This window comes from Coturnix japonica, chromosome 3, assembly GCF_001577835.2.
Source record: "Coturnix japonica isolate 7356 chromosome 3, Coturnix japonica 2.1, whole genome shotgun sequence".
Taxonomy (NCBI): domain Eukaryota; kingdom Metazoa; phylum Chordata; class Aves; order Galliformes; family Phasianidae; genus Coturnix; species Coturnix japonica.
The window spans coordinates 32,404,462-32,423,507 of record NC_029518.1 but is presented as its reverse complement, the minus strand read 5'-3'; the positions used below and the strand labels follow the sequence as shown (position 1 = coordinate 32,423,507).

Below are 19,046 nucleotides of genomic sequence, written 5' to 3'. Positions count from 1 at the left end.
ATTTGATCACATAAGGATATTCATTGGTACAGAAGGAAGCCAAAGCCAGTAGTTCATTGAGAGCACACAACCCTAAAAGGGCTTATTTGATACCAAATAATTCTTGTGATCTCTGTGCTTTCCACAGTCCATGATTTCGGGCAGAGCCAATATCTAAGAAAATCCAGCACCCCCCCTCAGGCAGTGAACTCCTTGACTTGCTATGAAATGCTATAACCCCATTAACAAGGCTTTTCTAAATTACAAGCCTACAAGAAAATTCAACAAAAAAATGAAGTTGCACCTCTCCCAGCACATGGGATGTGTGCAAACCCACACATGAATTTTATCCTAATGAGCTTAAGCCCAAGTACTGTTGTTATTCATCTACCTCAAGCTATAGAATTACATTATCCTTTGGATAAGAAACTTTGAGCAAATACATTCTGTGGTGAGTCAGTTGCTGATTTTCTTTTCATTTTGGTTTACTTTGCTTATTTTAAAATTTTATTAAGCTTTTCTTTGTTCTTCACACTGCAAGTCTAGAAAGACTTTTTTCCAAGCATTATGAATCTTTGTGGAATAAGAGTAGAAAAACAAAGGAAAAAAATGTCATGACTTTTTTGATTTTTTGATTTCTTAGATTAAGGGTGACAGGGCTTACCACAGAGCTCTTGATGCAGATGAAAACACATTCTCTTCAGATTTAGAAGAAACTAAATAGGTTCCAGATTTGATTCATGCTATTGTTGGTTTCTTAATTGTGATATTTTTTAAGAACACAAACAGATCACATTATTACCTTTTACCTAGAAAACGATAGAGCACATCTGGACTACCATGCCCAGTTGTGAATACCACATCCACTCCAATACAAGAAAGACATAAGTGAACCTGTCTGAGTCTAGAAGTGGGTCACTGAGTTGGCTGGGGACCAGAGCACTGCCCTGTAAGGAGAAGCTGGAGGGGCCGGGCCTGCTCAAACTGCGAAAGAGAAGATTTTGGGTATGCTCAGCAAAAGACTTCCAATGACCAAGAAGATTACCAAATAACAGAGCGCTAATCTTTATAAAGGTGCATGACAAGTGAAAAGACTATAAATTGAGACAATGGTAATAAACTAAATCAGCATATGGAGAACATTTTCACTCTGAGAGCAGCTAAGCAGCAGAAAAGGCTGCCCATGTAGTCTGGATCCTTGGTGAGTTTCATGACTCAAGAGGATAAAGTCCTGGACAACCTGCCTGATCTTACAGTTGATGGTAGTGTGAGTACAGCATTGGACTAGAGACCTCCTGAGGTCCCTCTCAGCCTGAATCGTATTTCAATTCTGTAACTCTTAAGTGGATGAAGCAGAAGTAGAACAAAGAGCAGAAAACAGGGATGTAGACAGGTGGAGAATAAATTATTTGAAAGCTGACAGAGCAGCCTAAAATCCTGGGAAAGCTGGTTACAGTAAGAGCTGATATTTCTCTAACTTACGGCTGAGAAACTTACTGCATACCCAAGTGTACAGTCACTACTGGCTCTCTACAGAGAAATGCAAACATCAGAAAAGACCGTGATGATTTTCTCTAGGCAATTAAAGCAATTAAGGTCAACTGAGATCTGAATTGTTCCCCATACAGGCTATGTCTCATCTTCAGCTAGGCATGGAAACTAAGAGGGTTATACTTTCACCTCAAGTACCTTATTCAATTAGGATGAATCTACACTGACTCAGTGTTAAGGTATCTCTCTACAGAGCCATTAAGAAGTAATAGAGACATATAAACTTCCCTGTATTGTCCTTCAACTAATAGACAATTAATTTAAATGTGTAATACTATCAATCCAGCAATTTATTCTTGCACTGCATAAGTATAAATGAAAAAATACATCCTTTAAACAGCAACCTATGGTCTCTGTAGCTCACATAGGTGAGCAGTACCTGTTTCGTTAAAAAAAAAAAAAGAAAGAAAGAAAAAAAAAAAAAAAGTGTATGGTATAGTAAAGTCATTAAAAAAACCATTCACTTGGTAGTCTAAAATCCTCTCCGTTAATATTATCTGACAATGATGTAACTGCATAACCAAAGCATTTTCAATTTGCACAGAGACTGAATAACACATAAACCAAATATGGATCAACTACCTGAAAAATGTTCAAAAAATTGTAAATGGTGAAGAATGTCCAGAAATCTGCAACCCTGCCTCACATCAGACTGACGGAGGCCTAACACTGAACTTCTCTGCAGGACAGCAATACAATTTCAACATAGAAAGAAAGGATTCTTATTTCCAAGCAACAAAAGGAACAGTTAGATATACATCTGATTTTGCTAAAACCAGACAGAAAAACCAAATGAAGTACAACCGTAGGATTCAGGAAACAAAACCAGGAAACAAAACCAAAAGCTTGAAGAGGAAACTGTAGCCAGCATCATACTAGTCCTACATGCCTAAATGCCAAGAAGTTCAGTTCAGACAGCTTCATTAATCCCCAGGTATTCCTGCATGTGGAGTCAGGGGATTTTGACCTAAAGAAGCATCATCTGTAAGAACGGCAGAGGGAGATTAGGAAGATTAAAAACTTCGTGAAGTACATTAGAAAAAAGAAAAAAATCCACTAAATCTGAAAAAAAAAAAAACACCACAAAAAACAAAAAAAAACCTTTTAAATTTAAAAGATACAAGTTTAAAAGTTTAATTCTATATATATATTCAGAATAAAAAATACAAAAATAGGAGGAACATGGACTAAAAGCAATAAAATACTACTTCTTACAAGGCAAATGTACACAAACATGCAATGTGATATGTACATAACTGTCATTTCCAGGCATTTAGTTATTATGCGTAAGAATGTGCAATCCATATGAGACTGCACTGTCAGTTACAACCAGACAGCCTCACTGAGAAGGCATAAGTCAAACTGCAGTAAACATAACACACAAAAGTTTGAAAGAAGCAAACCTCACAGAGGTGTAACTGGTAGAACAGAGGAGATTTCAGCTTCCTCTCTTCCTGGCTGCTTGTTTTGGAGATGGTTAGTTAAATGAATAAAGGTTTCAGGCATAGCTTTCTAGCAGTGACAGTACAGGTAAGTAGAAAGTCATGTTCAAAAACCAAAATCACTAAAATCAGTTTTAATTCTTTTGTGGGTTTAAAAGGGCCACTAAGTTTTAAGGACTAAGTTAAAAATATATAACAGAAAAGTATTAACTGAAAGACAAAAATAGGTCTTTATCAGCCCAATTCATTTCAACAGGGTATAAAATATTTTGATACTAATTCAAAATATTGCTGTAGGTGGAATTTTGACTCTTAATGTGTATGCTATTGCTGGACTAAAAGCTGAGAGAAGAAGTTTAAAATTTCATGTTTCTCTCTGCTGTAGAACTTTATTTAGCTGAGTGGGTGAAGTGAACAACAACTGTACATTGATCAGCAATCCCATTTGGGAGAAGTAACACTGCCCTGCCATCCACTATGCCATCACAAGGAGAGTGATTCTGATGAATTAAATGCTAGTCACTTCTAATGTACATTGTTATAAGAGTGCTATTACAGAACACTGGGCCAACACAAACCTGATGAAGTCTAAAAAATGAAAATACACCCTGGTTGTTGAGTTTTCATTTTATTTTATTTTCAAACATAGTTCAGTTTTCTCCTTACTGTACAAGCTATTGCATAGACTGAATGATCATTCATCTTAAATTGCAGGCTGTGGTAATATGCATGGAAGAAGTTGATTCTTATGATAACATTCACAGGGGAAGACTGAAGTGGATGGATTATTTGTTTTTCTTTGGAATAAACTTGTTTTTCTGCTTTGAAATCTCTCAAAGGGTATGATTTCAGTGAGAAGTGTGGATTTTGCTTTTTCTTATGCATCTCAGGGTTTTAGGTGATGTAATCTCTACATTTGTGTTTACTCGTAATTCCATAAAACACTTTACAGTTATCACATCACTGTAATTTCAGCCTCACCACATCTGAAGTAGATTGCAGTATTCTCTGGGAGACAAAGGAAATGGAAACAGGTGTTCCACTTTAAAATGTCATTTTTCAGAGCCTGTTTTATGTTCCTCTGTGCAACTTCCATGCAAGTCTCAGTGAAAAATTTCCTAAAAGGATTATCATTTGGAGCATTTTATGTTCTTAAGTTCATATTTCCAAGTTTATCATTCACTTTCCATTATGTCCACGTCAAAAAAAAAAAAAAAAAAAAAAAAGACTGCCTCCCTTTCCATCAAACAATAAAGCGTTTCTTATTTAGGGCTTTTTCTCTGATCTAAAATCCATCACCATGCTCAAGTGCATGGCTATGCCACATGGCTGCCTGCAAAAAGAATTAATGACTCAGAACTTCACAAGCACACATTCTTTTTAAGTGCCGAATGCCAAGACATTATCACTTACTCTCACCTCACTCCTGCTGTCATTTCATTGCCAGTGTGAACACAGGCTGTAAGAATTAAGGCAATAAAATAAAACCCACTTCTGATGCTCACATAAAGCGTAGGAGAACCTCCCTCTCCGGGCCTGACTGCGGCATTTAAAAAGGGGAAAATAAAAGCTAGAAAAGTTCTTGAACACCCACATGACTCTGAGCTGTTCTCTTTTGTCCCATCTGAAGGATGGAATTGCAAAAGGAGCAGTAGTCACTGAGAGTCATTTCAGGGAGAGCAAAAAAGACAGTGAAGGAAGAGGCACTACTTAGTAAAACACACTTAAAATGATATTCATACTTAATTCCAAGATACCTTTCACAAACCTCTGTAGCTGTCACCACAGCATGTAGGAAGGATTTTTCTTGTGCCATTTGCTAGACAGTGGCTGCTGATGCCATCAGCAGGCCAGAGGCACCAGCAGGAATATCACTCAGCAGGTAAGGAGGAAAATCTATCAGAGATCTGCCAGGAATCCTCACCTGCCCAAGGACTGGTAACATCTACCTTGACAGTCTGACTTGATCTACATCATAAGGTCTCATGCACATACCTCAGGTCTAGAACAGGGATGTATATGTGTGTGTGTGTGTTTGTGCGTGTGTGAAATAACTACTTTATTCACAAAAATTTCCAGCAAAGTAGTATTCGGGAACACCACCAGTCTTGCCTCTTATGCTAACAGGATGTGAGTGAATTGAGACTAAAATAACTATCTGACATAAACCAGGCAGGATTTTACCCAGACAAGGTCAACAGAAATCATGTCACTATGAAAAACAAACTGAAAGGATAAGACGACCCCCTACAAAAGGCACTCGCAATCTGAAGTCTCATGAGGCAGACAAATAGAGAGTGAGCTTCTGGAACCGAGCAGTGCTGAAACCCCACATCTGAAAGGATTGGTGTGTTTGGTGCACTGGGAACAAGCAGTTACACAAGGTGGAAGAAATTTATCTAAGATGCAACTATTATGCAGACCTAATATCAGGGAAAACAGCATACAGTGTCAGTTGGCCACTTGATAGTCAGTTCATTCAGCACAATGTAATGGAGAGTAGCTTGAATTTATTTAAATTTGCTGTTAGTTTCTTTGTCACCTCCCCGATATTTTACATGCCTACATATATCACACTAGTATTCAGACCTTCTAGTGTGGGAATTTAGCTCTCTTGCCAATGACCCGTCTGCATGTAAAAAATCTTTCTTCTAATTTCACGAGTACTTCTCTTGAGTTTTTATATTCTCAATTTTGCCAAAATCACAGTGTTCAGGATTATTATAATTATTGACATCTCTTGTCTCCTAAAATTGAAAAGATAGAAAGATGAAATCTAGACTCCTTTGAAGTACTGCCTTCCTCTTTATCCCACTGGCATTTCCTCTGAAATGACAACTTTTTAGTTTGAGCTTTGATTCACATACTACTTCAAGGCAAAATACAGAAAATTAAAAAAAAAAATAAATATGTCTTGTTCCCCGTAATGATAGTCTGAATTTGTCTCCATAAGATATTCCCCAACACGTCACTCATTTCCCTTGCTAGTATGAAACTGTACTCTAGTTACACATACACATGCGTATGCCTTTGAGTGAACCTGCAAACAACAAAATGAAAATTATTTTTAAAAAAATAAACACATTCCTCCAAATACTCCTCCAAATCCTCAATTTCTCAAATGATTTTTTTCTCCACAATTTCAAGTATCAATAAAAGATACAAAATATAGGACATAAATCACTTCTACTCAGTAGCAGAATCTTTATATTATTTCAGGTTTTTTCTTGTGTACTGTTTGCCAATTGCTGTTTATATGCCAGAGAATCTAATTTTCCTCTCTTCCAGTGGCCTGGACTGCAGATGTGTGATCAATTCATTTGGTTGCATATATTTGGTGAAGAGGTATGTGATTCTCCATGGCATATGGTACCCAAGAATTTGAGCAAGCACGTGTCAACCAGGAAACACATTTTACATCATGGTTTCTTCAGACATGCCACTCTGTATGATGGCACATTTCCCTGCTACTGTGTAACCACTTTTTCTTTGTGATGCTCAAGGCAAGGTACAGCCAGCCATATGCAACTCCTCTCTCAGTCAACTTAGAAAAGCACAGGCCCAGGAGCAGTTTAGGGCTGGGCTTCATGGGAGGAGACAGCTATTTAAGGTCCTGATCCAGAGCATCTGAAAAACTGGTGTGGAATGAGTACCACTCAGATTTGTGGCCACCAGTGCTGCTCAGGAGCTGGTGCAGGCTTTTTCAGTACACAAAATATTTGTTTCTGAAGGAACTGCAGAATTGTTGAATTAGAGGGATGTCAGCTAATGTGGTTTCTTTTTAAGTTGGGTGAGGGTAAACAATAGGTAGCACTATCTCGCTATGATTACTGCTGGTTAAGATGAATCATGACACTTTTTTAGTCTTTGAGTCTGTTTTGATATCATTTGCTTACTACAACAACTATTAATTTTGTATCATTGTTATACATTGCTATCATAATCACAGAACACCCACTTATGACCAAGCAGTTCAGATAATACAAAGAACATGCTGCAGCAGCTAGAATAATAGCCGCCTTTTTTACTGCACTCTACACAGTAAAGATGAATTCAATCTTCTTCATAACAACTTTCCAGCTAACTGAGGGCATAAAAAGCTGAAGATAATGTATTTCTTTCGATGAGAAGAATGCTGTGCATTTAAAGTCCAGCAGGAGTTAAAAGCTTTGTAAGTAAAATGGTGTCATTCAGATGCACAGCAGGGAGAAATAACCAAAGCTCAGGCAAGCAAACTACAAAGATTGTGGAGACAGCTTTCCAGAGACTAACGTAGGAGTGTGATCTGCAATGTCATTAGATACAGACATCTGGGATGAACATATATTTAAAAAGGCATTTATTATAAACTTAATTCTAGAGAGTTCTCTCATTAGGATTATTTTGTCTGGTAAATTATATGTATTTCACTGACCACACTTTCAAGATAAAGATTCCATTTTTTTGTTTTTCTTTCGCTCCTACAGTCTGAATCAAACGTTCCTACTGTCATGAAAATTCCCCTCCCAGTGCTTACCTCTCCCTGTTGTAGCAGATTTACACAGATAATTGCAGAGAACTGACATTTCAGCCAGATAAACTCTGCTGTTAAAAATATGGAAATACTGAAAGAAACTCACCAGCAAAAATAGTTCAATGAAAACCCTTCCATCAGGGCTTCTTTTTGCACAGGGAAAAAAAAAAAAAAAAAAAAGCCTTCTCAGGGACTGACCTACTTTTTCTCTATTGGCAGGATTTAAATGTAGAAGGAAAGCATAGCACTGATGACAACAACAGCAATAAAAAAATTGAAAGGCTTTAAAACAAATTGATTAGATGAATAAAAACATCTTGCTAGGTCAACATAGTGGTCACTCATAATGGTGACTCTGCTTTTAGGCAAGTCAAATATTAACTAGCTGATCTGTTGGCAGCAGCATGAAATTTATCATTTAAGTGACCTTAAGTGGTAAAGAAAAGAAGCTGGAATATATGTCCTCAGATTTTAGAAAGATCTACAGGAGTAATTGGGGGCTGGGTAGGAGGCATGGGAATAGAACAGAAGCTCATAGAGACAACAAGATAGAAGGTATAATAAAGTGGAGAATGAGTATATATAAATGAGACAGAGGGAAGACAGCACACTGTTACTGGATGATGCAATGTCTCAAAAGTGTTAGTGTTTTTATGTAGAATTAGTGAACATAGGTTGTTAAGAAAATCTGGATAACGTATTAACTTGGACTTCCTGAAGGTTCTTCATATAATTCCCCCAAATGTCTTTGTAAAGGAAACTAAGTGGCAGGGAGTCAGTCACTGTAGCTGATCAGTGTCTTCAGAAATCATCTGCAAAAATTTGATTGATGATATAACAAAATTTGCTGACAGTAATCATTTCTGAGGTAAGTAAAAAGTCAGTTTTGAAGAGGCATAGAAGGACTTCACAGTACTGATTCAGTAGACAATACAACAGCAGATGGAATTGATTTTTGCTAAATCTTAAGTAGAAACTCTCCTTCCCCATGTTCACAAGGGGCTCCAAGTTTGCTGCTGCTGCTGCTCAAGAAAAACTAGAATCATTGTATATGATTATGTGAAGCTTTTTGCTCAAATCTCAAACAGGATCAATTATTTGAAATGGAAAACAAACCAGAAGACATCACTTGCATACAGGATAGTATGCACACACCATAAATTCCAAGCAGGGAACTGGTCATTTCATCTAAAACTATGAATGCATGGAGAGTTGTGTTAAAGATCACAAGAAGGGGAATATGGACTATAAGGGTTCCATACAACATTATATATCACAAATACATAAGTGGATGGTGGAGGACAGCCATTAAAGCAGTCAATAAAATCATGACAAGACAAGAGGAGCTGAATCAATGAGGAATAATAATTTGTTAATTATCATAACTCAAGAACTCAGAGTCAACCAATGTGATTATCAGGCATACTCTTCCAAACAAAAAAATACATCTATATTATCAGAATAATCTCTAGAACATATTTTCACAGAAAGTTTTAAACACAAAAATGTCACTTGTGTATTATTAAACTTGAAGCTGAAAACAACTGAAGGTCAGGACCATTACACCATTTTTCTCATTCAGTGATGCCAGAAGCGTCTAATGTTTCAGATGGTCTGATTCCAGTGCTGCCTGTCTTCTGTTCATATTGAATTTGTTATACAAAATTCATTTAATCTCTACTGTTCTGGAGTGTGCATTGGATATAAACTGATTTGGATTATTAACTATACTTTCTCTTGCTGTGCTTACTGATTTTTTTTAAAAAAGCTATTACTTGCAATCATTATTATACTTAAAGGGCACAGTTTCTTTTCATATTAGAACTGAAATCACAATATATTCAACAGTGAATTGCTCTTCCTGGACATAACTTTGACATGTCAGAATATCTTCAAAATGCACTATGTAGGAACTAAAATACATGACTCCATTACTACTTTATTCTCAGCCATCAATGCTATGATAAAAACTACTGTGGATTGCTAAATTATCTTCAGTCTGTTTCTTGTGAGCATAAATTTTGATCTGCTTCAGCTAACTGAGAGCATAAATTTTGCAAAAGCTCATTAACAGGAACTTTAAAACGCCTGTAATTTTACATTCAAAGTTCTCTAGACAGTTTTTCCACACTGAGTTATATTATGGTAGTGACAGTTACTATCATTAAAAAATTCAAGTCAAGTTTAACTGTGGAACTGTAAATCCCCACCCTAATTTCTTCAAATCAGACTATTTTAAATATCCATAGGTGAAGTGACAAATATATAAAGCTATCACAAGAAACAATATTTTCAACCTTTTTTATAAAGAAAAAATCAACCATTTGTTATTACCCTGAAAGACCTTCAGCAAAATTTCTTGATACAGCAGTTACTGTGACAAAGCAGTTTTTATTTTATTTTGCTTTGTTATTTGTTACAATAGTGACTACATTTGAAGATGTAAATAATTCCACAATGGCAATATGCAAAAAAGTCACATTTGTAGTTCTTCATAAGCTTCCCAGCAAGTCTTAGAGCTATTTAAAAAGTTATGTTTTCCAGCTAATCTACAAAAGAATTTCTTGAAATTAGACATTAATTTAGAAGCAACCTTTCAAATGAAAATGTAAATTACTTGTTATAATTTCCGTATGTGTAGCTGAGATAAATAGCATTTTTCATGATTACATTCTATTACACTATATTAAGTTATGGCTTTAGAGGGAACTGAAATTTTTAGTTTATGAATCCCACTGTTCAAAAGATAAATGGGATCTTGCAGCTACAAAAACAGAGTGGACATGGAACAGTTAAACACTTGATTATTCAGCTTCAATTTGTCTGTTTTCCTATGTGAAATTTGAGACTGTGACCAAATGCAACCAGTGAAATGAAAGAATATGTAAATGAAGAAGAAAATGTGAATAATAACTAACAGTTCTAAGCAGACAAGAACCAGAGGACACACTAGTAAAACTAGAGGACAAACCATGGAGATGAAAATGTAAATGACAGAAAATGAAGAAAATGAGAGAAGAGAGTATTGAAAAACAAAAGAGAGAAAGGAATATTTTTCCATTAGTGGTGACATAACAAGCAATGTCTTTTCCTTAGTGAAACAGAGCACCCAGCAGTTCACCTAACTTTGAACCTTCACTTTGCTCCTATATGGACAGCTGCATTTTCCTACATGTGGCATGATAAACCCCCTTAAAGACAATTAGTAACAAAATCAAGAGGGGTGCCTTACGTTAATCATTCAGTCATCAAATATATTAAGAAAAAAGATATGAAAGATATGAAAGTCATAAAATAAAGAAAAAACAAAATATTTTTGTTCAGTTGGCTATAAATAGTTGCAGCAGCTGCTTTCAAGATGAAATAGAACTTCAACTACTTTTATTTAATTAAGTTGTTCAGATATATAATCTCACTTCCACCTACTTGTGCTTTCCACTGCCACACAACAGAGTTCTCTGGGAAACAAGGAAGCAGAAAGCTAATGAAGTCTCTAGACAATTGTTTAGCTACTTTTAATTAAATATGCCAGCAACGAATTGGGATTTACTGAATATTCTTCCTCTTACACCTCAAAAACTTGGTATGATCCCAAAGGTTCAGAAGAAAATTGTAAAACAGGGGGGGGAAAAAATCACACAAAAAAATCTTAGTAACTTTAGTAAAAATATAATCAAATATTTTATTATGAATATTATTATTATTTAATTCATTAATGAATAAGCTTTATTTCTAAGAGGCATGGGAGTTCTTCTTACAAGTACATACCTTTTCCATGATTCTTCAGTTGTATTTTTGACTTTAGCTAAGTTGATAAATATGTTTCATTGTTTTTAACAACAGTAATACAACAGGCTCTGGCTGTGCTAAATAAGCAATAGGTAGCATATGTAATGTGCAGTTACAATACAAGCAGACAAGATGGAGAACACATTTAAATTAGAAGCATTTGGTACCCAAATCCAGTTATTCTAAGAATCTGATTTGTCAGCAGGAAATTAATATTGGCTAGCAACATATTTTTCTTACTCTGAGATACTGGCTCCATATGCTGAATGATGACATCAAGTAATGCATACAATACCCAGAAGGAGATATCCAGCTTACATCCACTACTTATTCTAGAAGTACATGGAACATTTTCAATTGAAAACCATAGAACAAAAAATTGCCTGATTTATTATTCAACTCTAAAAGAATTGAAAGATAAGCTTTTGGGAGAACTCAGAACCAGTTTTCATCATATAGTTTTACATATAATAAAATAATAGCTTCATCATAATGCTTTTTGATGAAGCTGTGTGTTTTGGAGGTAATTTGATGGAAGAAGATTTCAGTCGAGTAATTTAGATTTCTTACAGACTAATTTTTACTGTGACAGAAAGGATAAAATAGATTCCTTAAATTGGTACAACAGAACATCTGAAGCGCTTTCCAGTGAAATTACTTGAAATTAATGCTTACTGATTTTGCAGTATCTAGTAATAGTTTTAGCACTAGCTTTATATAAGAGTATGCTTCTTTAAAGTCATTTTTCTAATCAGAGTACTTTGTATTCTATTCAGTACCTCTTTCTTACTCTTTGCTCACCAAGACTCTGAAAGACCTCAGTGAAATAATGCTCATACTACCTTCTGAATTCCAAATAAAATGCTGTATTATTATTATTATTATTATTATTATTATTATTATTATTATTAGCTTCAATTTTAAAGTTCTTACTGGTGCATAAGAGGGGGGCAAGCTCATTCCCTGGCTACCTCTACTGCTCTGTAGACTCCTGGGTGTTGCCCTCTACACACGGTAACACACTATACCAAAGTGAAAAAACCTTTAGTTGGAATGCATTAAAGAAACTATCCATTAGGTATGGCTTCTCCAGTGGCAGTTAAATTACCGGCAATACATCCTTGTTCACCATTTCTGAAGTCTTTCCTAGGGCTTTGGACAAATACGATCACCTCTGCAAACAAACTTTTATCATTTCATCTCTGAATCTTCACGATTGACTAGAAGCCCACCAACTGTCATTGACTGCTAAATGTAAATGTAAAGGAAGACTGGCCTATATAGTTTCATCACAACATTAATACAACTGATAAAAAAGACTGCCTGTAAACACTGACAATTTTCTATTCACTGCCTTCTTTCTGTTCGTCTAAAATTACAGACATTATTTAACTTAAATGCCACAGGACGTGACAAGCTCAGATCAAATTCACACTTGTTTTATTACCACTGTTTTGATTAATGCAAAAATTGAAAACAGAAGTATGATCTCTCCACTCCCTTCTTTTTCTTTCATAAGAGGCTGGTTTCTCCTTTAGCAAGTTCTGGAAAGGGAAACACTCCTATGCCTGCAGTTGGCAAGGGCGTGTCCCAGGTTACAATGATTTGCTGCTCTTTGTTGCTGCTTTCAAACTTCATGGCCTATGTTAAGGGTGAAGTGAGTGTTTGTAATTAACACACCTGTCATTATGAAAATACTAATGATTCTTTGTTAAACCAAAAATTGATACTGGTTGCGAGCAAGAACCAAATACAGGGCCAGAGACTGGGAAATTTCAGCAGACACCTTTAAAACAGTTCACCAATCCTAATTGTTTTATTTTTGGACTGGAAAGATTTCAATCTCTAGTGTGGTCAGCCTGGTACATTTCACAGCACTAATTGTCATTTAAAAAAAGAAAAGTACAATGTAGAAAAACAGAATAGATTTTCTTCATTAAGATTAATTGGCACCATCAGTGAAGAGTCAGCACTTACCCTGTAATGGCCAATTCAACAAACATATGTCTAAGTGGCAAACCACACGCCATTACAATTCTGTAAACTCAGTTAATTGCTTCTTTTCAGGTTGCGGTCAGGCTCATTTTTATGACAGAGCTAAGCTTCACATTAAAAATAACTTAGATAATTCCCATTCCTTAAAATTTTACAGAGGATTTGTAGGCTGAAACACACGCATTTTTTATAAAGTACATACTGAAAAGTAAGCAATATAACAGCAACTGTACACTGCACACAGATATTCAGGGCAAAAGCTCTATTCTGCTCCTCTGAAATAACTTCAAATCTGGTATAATTCAGTAGAATCCACCCATTATCCTTAGTTTATTTTCTTGACGGAGATTTACAAAATCTTACTAATCTTCCACAGAAACTGTTTTTCCACTTTAGATAAATATGTGATTTTTTTATATTTTATTTTATTTTATTTTATTTTATTTTATTTTATTTTATTTTATTTTATTTTATTTTATTTTATTTATTTTATTTTTCAATCGGCAATTTACACGTGCAATATTTTTGGGGGTTGAAATTACTGTTTCCAGATACTAGCTTTATATTGATTATCACAGTCTGTTTACCCCCTTTGTGATTTGCACATGTGAGTAGTTCACGCTGACATGGGGGCAGGGGGAAGTTATAAATATTTGTTAGTTTTTTCCAGAGATTACAGAATATACTCTTAAAGTATGTGAACCAAGGTCTAGATTATGTTGCAGATATCAGAATTAGTTGGAGATTATAACTTTCAGTGTAAACACAAGGATTATTTATTTCTGCATCACAAAATTGCACAGCAGCTTGGTAATACAGCTTTAAGGAGTAATTTTAAAAGAGATCCACAGTAAAACCCTGTCATATTGGTGAAGAGTAGACAGAAGATAATGGAAATCCAAATTATGGTGACAACAGCTCTTAGAAGGTTAGGGCTTTTTTAGAGGAAATTCTGGACAGTCTTGTCTAGAAGTGGAACAAACAGTCAAAATCTAAAAAGATTTTACAAACCAGAATTTTATCAGAAGCTTTGCCCTGTGGATAGCTCCTGCTTGCCATCTGTGAGGTTTAATGCACTCTGGCAATTCTGAGTGCTACCCAAAGGCAACAGGTAGCTGGCCTTCTAAAGATTTGCATCCAGACAGCTCCAGACAGCAGGCTTTTGGTTGTCCAGTCCCTAGACTAGAACCAACGTGAATTAGATATTTTTGTTATTGTAGACAGTCTTTTACTCATGCAATCTAAGGGGATATAACATTTCTCAGATAAAATTACAACTGTGTTCTGGTTATATATGCAATTGGCATGTGTGCTTGTTTAATTTTAATTAGGTACTAACATAGGAAACCATGTTTCCCATTTAGTTTAAGGTTTCTTCTATTGTAAAGTTTCACAACAACCAGATAACCTGAATGACAGTCTATCGTTGTACTGCATTTCTGGTTTGACAAATAAAGTTTGAACTTCTATATCAAATGGTAATCTTTCAAACTCTGGTAAGAATTAACAGGTGCATGTTTTTCAGTTGACAACTGAGAAACAAAATACCACACCCATGTAAGTGACCTCCACATTGGCTTCAGGAACAAAATATATGACACTGTGTGGGAAGTAATATTAATCTGCCAGCAATTAGTGATCTCCATTGTGAACTGCATATTTGCAGATACTGAACTATGCACCCACAATATTATCCAATTTATAAGCATGGTAATTTTACTCTTTCCTTGAATTCCACAGCAATTAAGCTTTCATTTCTAACATGACAGACAACATATTTAAAATTAATAACAAACAAACAATAGAAATTACATTCCCAAAAATCTGAAAAAGAAACAGGAAAAATTGGAGTTTTTTGATTATGCTCTAAAGATGGAGGATTATCTTTCCACTAAAGAAAATATAACAGGAGTTTCCACAGAATTTTATTTCAGATATTCAACATTTTCTACTAGAAAACATTATTTCTGAAAATAAATATCAGACATGCACCAAGACATAGAAACTGAGCTAGCATCTGACCACATAATAAACCTGTGGCACACTTGGAACAAAAGCTTTACTTCCATATTCCAAGCCAGTTCATTGAGCACTGATGCTATTTGCAGTACACTCGCTGTTTAAAATACTATAGAAGCATCTAAAGTCAAACACAGATCTTGCTAGCAGTACTAGAGCACATTTTATTAATTTCATTTATTCATTGATCTATTCAAAATTATGTTAAGAAAACATCATGTGCTTATGAAACTATTTAGTACAACTATAAGTTAATTCCTAGCAGAGTAGAACATAAAATAATTTACTACTAATTAAAGCACTCATTTTCTTGGACATCATCTTGCTTCCCAGTACACACTCCAACAAAATGGATAACCAGAATCATCAGATTCTTAGCAAAAGTATCCGAATCTTGATTATGACTTTTTTTTCTATAGAAATTATACTGATGAAACACAAGTTTCTGCATTGCAACAGAAGACAAACAGAATGCGATCCTTTAAAAAGATAATCTAGAATTTTCTAATGTATATAAAATAAATATTCTAATATAATAAAAAAAAATTACCTGGATCTTCTATAGATAAGTTCTTTGTCAACCACTGAACAATGTCTGAACCTAGGAGCAAAGAAACAGACATTTTTAGATTTATATATTTTCCTATTCTTCTATTCCCTAGATCTATTAATATTATTCTGAGTGTAAAAGAAATTACTACCTTTTGCTCAGTTTGTCTAAAATAATCAAGACCATTATGTTACTTTTTAAATTTATTTTTTAGTTTCTCCACAGCTTTGGCCAAAGTAACATACTGCTCTTTCCTTTCCTTAGGTCAAGACTCATAAAACACAGAAATGTCAGATAACATCCTACAGTTTAAAAAGATATTATTGCAAAATTTACATTAAAATCACTCTTTTAGAAGTCTGTATGACAGTTTCCCCACATTTCAAATTAGGTGTCAAATGAAGCCTAGGAAAAGTAAATGCAACACAGATGATTTTGCAATATATGACATTACATGCTGCAGGCCATCTCTGATGAAAGACCTCCTTGGGACTATATTATGAGCTCATTTTAGGACCTCAATTGTATTCAGCTTAGTCTTCTGACTTTTTATCTTCAGCTCTTGATAAAAATTATTTTTCTGTGGTGTTGAAGCCCTTTCCTTACCACTCCAGACACTGTATTTCTTTATCCCTGCATTTACTGCCTATCCATTTCTTTGTATTTCATTTCTTTCACTTATCTTAAGGCCATATGTTACTGTTGTCCTCTTAACAACTCTGATACCAGACTCCTTGTTGTGTTTTACAACGAGAATTCTTCCAACTCTACCTCCTGCTTTCTAACTCTCTCTTGGCTGTGCACTTCCTATCACACTTCACACTTTCTTTACCAAGCCAAGCTGAAGGATGTCTCATTTTTCAGACTGCAAGCTGCAGTTGGACTTCACCATTCTGAACATACTGAATTACAAAACAGATTATGAAGCAGTTTGGCAGACCAAAAAAAAAAAAAAAAAAAAGACATTCATGATTTAAGCAACTTTAAAAACAAAAACTGGCCCAGGGGAAAACATACTCTAGACAGTTGGAGGTGATGTGCACGTTCTCTGTGCTGCAGAACGTCTCTATTTCAGATAAGCAATCTAAAAGAGAGACATGTCCAATTTTTAAGTTTCCTTTTCCATTTCTAAGCAACCTTCATTTTTTAAAAAGAAACATAAATGTAAAAAATGAAAAGATCATCAACATCAACAAAAAACAACAAAATCAATGTGAGAAAAATCAAAATAACAAAACCTAAAAAATAGACATTAATATAAAATATTAGAATCTGCAGATTTCCTCATCACTCTTTGGACTCAGATTTCTTCCTGTAGTTCTAATAGTGCAATATTTTCTTTTATCTTTGTAATGCAAGGCATATGAGGCACTAATAAACCAATTCAGAAAAGAAAGAAAATCTATTTTTACTCTCTTAATTGCAAAAAATAAAATTTTGTTGCTTCTATAAGATTTATGAACAGTTTTATCATGTATTTTAGAAAGCCTAGCTGATTCTAATATAACTTTTTGTGTGCATTCACATTCATAAATTGATTATGTAGCAATGAAAACTGTGGAGATTTTACAACCGTCTCCAGAGAAAGATTTTCATTACTCTATTACAGCTAAATTTTGATAGATTAAACTTCAATGGCAAAATTTCTCATAGTATTTACACTGAATTATTTATTAAGTGAAGCAAGCTACCTTTGCATGCTCTTAGTGTTGGACATATACAGAATGTTTCAGATGGATATTCCTACCTCAAGATATTATATTTTCATGTATGTTTATAGACACCATTCCTTATTTTTATTCATATGATGTTTATGAAGCTGATGTTGAAGGATGCATTTTAGCTCAGTGTAAGAGAAAACTTCATAGATCAATGACACATTTCCAAGCTTAAACATTTATTTCCATTAGCTAAACTGAGAAATAATCAGCCCTAAATATTTCCCTAAACCATCAAAGGTCAGAGGAAAATGTCATCAGAGAAACAACATAGAATTTTTTTTTAAACTTTTGTTTCCTTCAAATCCCTCACGTACCCTATGGGAAAAAATTTTCTACTTTTTATCTCACCTTGAAATGCTTCATTTCTCTTCACCTCCCCTGAACACTCTCCTACAGTGACATATTACAAATCTTAGCCCTCAGCTCCAGGCTTTTTTGTACGTGATCTACACATCAGAAATTTCACCTCCATATGTTACACTGTCTTCTAAATAACAGTGGGAAAAAGGATTGCTTGACAACTATAGTATCTGTTTCTGAAATATCACTACCATTCTATATTATTTTATAATGAAGCCATTTCCCTGGTGCCAAAAGCCTGAACAGCAGTTTAAGTCAGATATCACACTTGAACACGCTGCATGATATGGATGACAAAAGCTCAGGCCAATAAATATTAACATTTATGTACTCTCTGTCTATTGTGAAGGGCATTCAAATGAAGCAAAGCTGCAAGTAGTTTGTCACATCACAAGTGAGAAATTTATAGTCCATATTCAGTTTTTGTCAGTTGCTTAAGGTGGCAGTCACTGGTAATGCACAATAACAAATACTCTGTAATAACATTTTCTAAGGAGATTCACAGCTGAAATTCCCCACGTCTCCCTGTGTCACTTTTGGGAGGCAGCTAAAGGGGAAGTTTGCTGTTAGATCTCTAACGTTTAAGAGACCTTACAGACCAACCACTAATTCAATTTTGAAATCCAGCAACCCTCACTTCTCATGCAAATTCCTGCATCAAATACAACTTAACAATATGAAGGGATAATCCTCAGAAAACTTTAGAAAATGTTTCCAGCCAACCAGATAAAGGAAATAAAATTCACAAGATCTTACCCAAGTCCTCAAATACGAAAGACTTTCCCCTTTATAAAAGACAGCCACAAAAATACATAAAATGCATCTGTTGAAAAGCCAACTGGTGATTAATTTTAAATGAAGCAGTCCGAAAATAGCAGTTGCTGAAGCTGTCACGACAAGATCTTAAGGATTCACCAGGGCAGTGCTAATGTTATCTTTCAAGAACAAAACCTTTAATTTAAACAAGGCTCTGCAGAATACATTTAAAAAAGGTGTTGATTCTAAGTTCCAACAAAATTAATGGGAATTATAGATTTATTTTTCGTTATGCAGGGATGCAATGAGCCACATAACCTCTGCTCTGACCAGAAAGAGGTTTAACTAGATCTGCAAAATCAAATTAATAT

General features: G+C 34.9%; 1 protein-coding gene across 14 annotated transcripts in view; it reads right to left on the bottom strand.

The window, feature by feature from the left end:
* RGS7 (regulator of G protein signaling 7) overlaps window positions 1-19,046 on the bottom strand; it is a 207,693-nt gene that overhangs the window by 80,016 nt on the left and 108,631 nt on the right. For all 14 annotated transcript variants that reach the window (XR_004306819.1, XR_004306820.1, XM_015857784.2 and 11 more), the window contains exon 4: window positions 15,839-15,889. Coding sequence is in view for 12 of the 14 variants with exons in the window: in XM_015857784.2 (XP_015713270.1) it covers window positions 15,839-15,889 (51 nt within the window). In the remaining 2 variants the exon portion in view is untranslated. The remainder of the gene's footprint in view (window positions 1-15,838; window positions 15,890-19,046) is intronic.